Raw genomic sequence first — 6,421 nt, 5'->3', positions numbered from 1 at the left:
TTGTATCATTCCCGTGTTTGCAGCGTTTGCCCTTGACGGCCACCATAATAGTAGCATCCAGGACAGCTCCCCCATGGGTGATATGGCCAAAATCTTCTATCACTGTATATGTAATTTTCTATCACACTAATGGTAAATATCACGATACAGTAGTGAATATCCGGTTTAAAATAATTGTTTCCTTTATCACATTTGATTAGGCTATTTTCTTCTTTTAATTGGAACTTCCATACAAAAACTGGGTTGGTTGGGATGCCACGTGCTCTGTATTTACTATTTCACTCTCATCCTCCATGTTTTCCTGTCATTCTCTCATTCTGTGGCAGTTGGCAAACCAGCTTAGATGTTACCGCCACCACCTATTGTGTGGTAAGCAGTCCTGCTTCCCAAATCACTTTACCATGCAATGGAGCTTGATTGACTAGATCATGCAAGAATCCAGCCCTGATCTGCGACATATCCTGCCCCCAATATTTAGCAGGGACATTAAGGGATAGCTCCTGTGGTGGAAACAGTATTGCCAAATCTCTACCAGCGGACACATTTCACTAGCTCCCACACAGTGGATATTCCAGCTAATGATGTGCTAACTCTTGGCTTCTGAAGTACCGCTACAGTAGTATTACTATTGTGGGCATAGTTAAATTGACATGCTAACATTTGCAGCTTACATGACAGCAGATAAATACAGTTAGGTACTTTATTTACATGTTTGCTCTTGTGTTTTAGGTTTTAGAAATGGCAGACATCCCCTTTCAGACTCTTTATATACAGTATCACTCTACAGCACACCGCTTCAACATGAGGAGACATCCTAAGCTTGACAGGCCTGCCCTGCCTAGTTACAGTTGCTTACCTATGATTAGTGAACTAGTGTTTAGGGGAGGAGTTTAGAGAATGCAAATCAATTGTTGTCTTTCTTAAATTTCCATCTGCACATCAGGTTTACAGATATTCAAGCCTTGACTGTAATTTTATGTAATACCCCTTCATCATGTAATGCTTGATATGCACTGAATAAGAACTGAATAAAACATCCCGTAAATGGTGGAAGAATCTAACTTTTTTTTTTCATTGTTCTTGTGTATGAAATACAGTATATGGAATAGCAATGGACAGGGCAGAAATATTCCCTCACTCTGTCTCTATTACCTTGAAAGGTAAGCACACAGCCTGAGATGTAAACACAGGAAACTGCAGGGAAAAAGAACTTCAACAAGTGTATCTTACTTCTCTTCTCTCTCTTTTCATTTTCTGCTCTCAATGTAATATTTAAAATCTCTCTGGATGTTTTTGCTAGAGATATGTGGTATATCTTTTCCCCTATAATGGCCTGTGATCAGCCCATTCGCTTCCTCCTACTCTTCTCTCTCCTTCGCTATATCACGACTCTCCCTTCCTCTGTGCCAACATACACAACCTCAGACAGCCTGCACACGCCTGGGGAATGAGCATTAAGTCCAGTATGTTTATTCAGTGGAGGTAGACTGCGTGACGACTGGCTCTTTCACACAAGCTGTGTTTGACATTCTGCTAAAGCACACCAGGAAGCAGACACACAAACAGAGATATCGCAGCAGGCTTGTGCATACACGCAAACACCCACATACAACCTATTGACCATTTACATCACCAGAATCTTGGGACTGCTTCACTGCAATATTTACTGAACTTAAAGCCCATGTTAAGCACCAGCTTCATGACTTGTGTGAGTATCAATCTTAGTGCCACTCAGCTTTAATCACAAGTGAACAGCTTTCACTCGAGAGACACTTTAGCAGCTTCGTAACTGAAAAGCTTCTCTCAAAATGAACAGTTAATTAGTTAACTTCGCCTCTTCAGAGGAATGAGTTTGTTGTCGCTGTTGTTGTTTCAGAGTTTTACAAGTATGTCAAAGCGGCGGCATACTCCTCTTCATCCATTCTTAATGAGCCTACATGGAGTTTTTGGAAGTAATTGACGGGGTGAGCGCACAGCCCAGCGCTGACAAATTTAGAATATCAAAGCTGAGATCAAATGAGTACTCTCCAAGGACTGTAATCAAGTAAACTTGCCAAATAGAGGAGGTATACATGTAATGTGTATGTGCATAAGTAATAAACAGTAACACAGGAGCATGCCTCTTGACTCACAAACAGCAACAGTGTAAGTTACCTCGACCAACCAAAGGTTCAAAAATCCAATAAAGAGCAAGTCAGAGCTGCTTGTTAACCTTACCTTAAACTATGACATTGTAACATCCTTCTCTGGTCCTGAATAAAGGTTTGAATACACTCTCAAACGGATGTATACATGGACACCTGAGGACATCCCAGCCGCGTAGTAATGTTTATACTATTTCAAGGAGTTCATTTGAACTTTTGTTCCCCAACAATTCCCCAATAAAATTTACTTGGTGACTCGGACCCTGGCAGACTGGCGTTAGTGTAATTCATGCTTAACACTAGGGTGGTAACTAACTAGGTAACTAGTTAGCCAAGAATGCTCATATTAGTGGCACACAAAGACCTCCTGCAAACTCAACATGCCCAGTATCATCCATGTGTAAAATGAGAAATCCAAAGCTTGACAGACTAGCGTGCCTAGTCATGATTGCTAAGCTGTGATTGAACATTTCAATTTAGGGGAGGGGTTTAGCGACTAGGTAATTGCTGTCTTTTTCCAATGTCATTTTGTCAATGGGAGAATAACATTCAACACCCATTGTGGGGATCAGCAGATCTCAGAAGTCTTTCCTTAATCCTTAATGCACCATTATATCTAGCTGAAAACTACAAAGACGAGACAAACCAACATAAAGATTGTTTCCACTGCCTTGCACAGATTTTTTAGTGTACAGTCAGGACAGAGCATAAGCCTTTTGTCCTTCGTCGGTAGACGACTCTGCAAATTCTGCAAGAATGTATTCGTACCACAACAAATATGTATAATACTTAAGATTAGAATCCCTCCATCAGACAAATGTCAATACCAACTGACCCACTGGAACAGATCCAGTCCAACTTGGTCGAATCAGTTGTCACGCCGAAATCATATTCATTATTGACTTAATGTGCGTCACCACCTTTAGAAGAGCACAGCTGCACTCTCTGTTGGCAATTTTGGTAAAAAGCAGGATTACAAACATGCAGTCCACTTTCTTACCTTTCTCCACAGTGGTGACTCCCATGGACGGCTGACCCAGGCTGGCCTTCGTCTCCCATTTGCCCTCGTCGGGGTGGTACATCTCCACTGAGGCCAGCGGGGTCTGTTGCTGATTCATGCCCCCGAGCACCATCACCTGGCCCCCCAACGCCACAGCCGAGGCCCCTGCCCGTGCTGTGGGCAGCGGTGGCAGCTGGCTCCACGTCTGGCTCTCTACATCCAGTACCTCGACGCTGTCCAGGGGCATTCCGGTCTCGCTGCAGCCCCCCAGCACGTACAGCAGGCCTTCATGGTAAACGGGAGTGCAGTAGACGCGACGCTGCGTCATGGGGGGCAACTGCTCCCAGTACAGGGACTTGACAGGACTCACCGCCATCTCCTGCACAGGCATGTCTCCAGGACCGAGAGGAGGGGACACACCATCACACACCGCGCCGGGGAGGAGAAAGAAAAGAGCAGGAGAGGTTCAGGTGAGGGGCAAAGGTGGAACAAAACTGAGCAAGAGCAGAAGAAACAAGCGTAGGCACAAGCTTGTTTCTGTCTGTTTGAGTGACCACCTGCACCCCTGTGTCCACAGAGGGAAAGAGACAAGAGAAAGTGAAAGATGGTTAGAAGGAGGGTGTATGAAGAGAATAGGGATGTTAGTGAGCGAAAAAGTGGACAGAGTAAGTAAAAAGAGAGAGAGAGGGAATGAGGAGAGTGCCTAACTCACTCCACAGCCAGATGTCACGACTTCCTCTCTATTCAAATGTTTTATTCATCCAGCTGTTGGTGTTTTCGAGCGACGAAGCCATCTGCCCTTCAATCCCCTCAATCCCTTTCTCTCCAACCCTCTCACCTCCTTCACTGCATCCTGCCGGGAGGTTATTTTGGTTAAAGTTTTGGCTTGAGGATATTCCTGGGAAAAAAAGATGCTTGAAGAGAGCGTGCCAGTGCTAAATACTTAATCCCACAAAAAGCTCAAAGTCAAGAGTGGAGGGATTGAAAAAGAGAAAAAACTGGAGTGGAGTGGAAAGATGGCAGTGAATCAAAGACCTGGGAAGGGAGAGTTAAGGAACACTGACCTTCACGAGTGCCCGGATAATCCAAGAGAAAGCCTTTACGGCACAGAATTTTATACCTTCAAACAAAAGGCAATTACTCAGGACCCGGCCCCCCTCAGCTGCAGCTCTGCAGTTCTATTTTGCAGCCTACAGTGAAAAAGAATATTTTGAATAAATTAACCTAGTCTTTAAATGAAAAATCTACGGTAGTGTAATGACCGCAAGTCTTCCTTCCGTTTTCAAGAGTTTCTGCTTTTAATTAAACACGAAATCCAAGTCCTGGGGTCTTGTGAACTGTGTGCTTTGCAGCTTCCTTGTAGCTTAGGAGAGGATGAGGGTCTCTTGACAGGGTACAACCTGGAAAAAAAGATAACAAAGGATTAAAAGAGGAATTGGTGTATAAAGGAAGAGCTAGAATGATGATCTTTCCCTTAAGGAAAAAAGAAAATACTGTTTATATGCTGAAATGCAAATATCTTCTCAACAAACTGGATGTCATTTACCATACCGCCATGTGCTGTGTCACAGGTGCTCCTTTCAATACTCATCACTGTAACCTGTATTCCCTAGTCAACTGGCCATCACTCCACACCAGTCGTCAGATCCACTGGTATCACTATTTCCAACAGTAACCACAATAAACGTTCTAGCTAATTCATTACTTTGGACACCCCTAATGTCCGTACCTCCTTCGGCTGTCACTCTTTTCAGTCTGCTGCTCCCAGTAGCAGCTGTCTTACTCTACAACGACAACAAATATGCAGACTAACTTGCTAACGTACCACAGACGAAACAAAAGCTCGTAAAAAGGCCATGAGCGATAAGATATCAAGATTTATATGGAAGAATATGTGGATATGAGGCCCATTGGTGAGGCAAGGGCAAATGTCTTATCCTTTAGTATGCGTTGTGTTGTCATACAGTTGAACTATGTTTTTTGAGATTATCTGAATACAATTAAACAGGTTATTTCAAATTCGTCAAAGCGGCTAAAGTGCAAAGCTGTTAATAGTATTATTGATGGTTATCAGTCTTATATAGTCAGATATGACCTACCATCAGTTTGTCATTATTCCCATAACTGTCCAACTATATAGCTGCTGTACTGTATTAACAATAAATATAATGCCATTTTTAAATATGTAAAGTATACCACTTGAGTAATATATTCATAAATGTAGGGTAAATTTTGCAAATTTCTCATAGAAAATTATCCAACTATACGAAGTTAATTAGGCCTTTAGTTCAATTTATAAATATCAATACTGGTCAGTATATTTTAGCTCTTTCAATCACAGTATTTACTGCTCCTGCATCTTACTGTCTTTCAGTGGCTCATCTTTTGACATTAAAATCAATGAAGCTTTAAATTTGCAAATGTAATGTCCTATTGCTTCTGCCATATCCCCACATGGATGACTCAAGGCTGAGTTAGCATCTGGCTGAGTTGGAAGCAGACTGACTCAGAACAAGTAATCCTGTCATGTCTCAACATAATAGTATCGCATTTAGATCACAATGCATGTTATAATCAGAATCACATTCATACTGTCGACAGCAATGAGATGTGTGTGTGTGTGTGTGTGTGTGTGTGTCTGTGGAAGACACAGCAGGAGGTGAACACACTGTGACCTGAGGATTGAGAGGGAAAGCAATGACATTTAGCAGGGGGAGAGACAGAAAGAAAGCGACACAATATATCTCTGCATTCCTCAGTTTCTCCTCTGCCGTCCCCATTTTTCTAGCTCACACTTTATACTGTACATACATATATAAAGTTTTATATATTCATAATTAATGATTCTCTCTTTCTAGTCCCACTTACTGGCCTGAGCCCCATGGACAGGCTGACCTTTTCCAAGTGAGAGGGAAAGAGAAATGAGGACGACACCAGAGAGGTTAGTGTCCGTACATACCTCTATGTATGTGTGGACATTTAAACGTCTGTGTTTGTGCGTGTGAGAGTGTGTCTACAGGAGGGATATGAGAAAATACCTGAGATGCTAAGGGTCATCAGACTACCACAAAGGGGTGGGTGGTATTATATTGTGAAGATATTCTTGCAATAATGATATAATAAAATACTGGGAAAAAACTATAACTATAAAATACTGGGAAGTTTGCCACCTTTTGCTGTTACCATCATATACTGCTTAAATATCACTATGGTTTGTTGTTGATCTTATTATAGTTAAAAGGTCCAGTGTGTAACTTTTAGGAGGATCTATTGTCAG

At 42.2% G+C, this 6,421-nt stretch overlaps 1 protein-coding gene across 1 annotated transcript in view; it reads right to left on the bottom strand.

The window, feature by feature from the left end:
* The window catches only part of LOC118323879 (kelch domain-containing protein 8B-like), a 177,318-nt gene that overhangs the window by 133,170 nt on the left and 37,727 nt on the right, over window positions 1-6,421 (bottom strand). Inside the window, exon 2 of the mRNA XM_035655939.1 lies at window positions 3,145-4,544. Within this exon, the coding sequence (XP_035511832.1) occupies window positions 3,145-3,535 (391 nt within the window). The 5' untranslated portion in view covers window positions 3,536-4,544. The remainder of the gene's footprint in view (window positions 1-3,144; window positions 4,545-6,421) is intronic.

Source organism: Morone saxatilis, unplaced genomic scaffold, assembly GCF_004916995.1.
Source record: "Morone saxatilis isolate NCDOM2014 unplaced genomic scaffold, NCSU_SB_2.0 Contig15, whole genome shotgun sequence".
NCBI lineage: Eukaryota > Metazoa > Chordata > Actinopteri > Moronidae > Morone > Morone saxatilis.
Note: the sequence above shows the minus strand (reverse complement) of the source record. Positions and strands in the feature narration are given on the sequence as shown.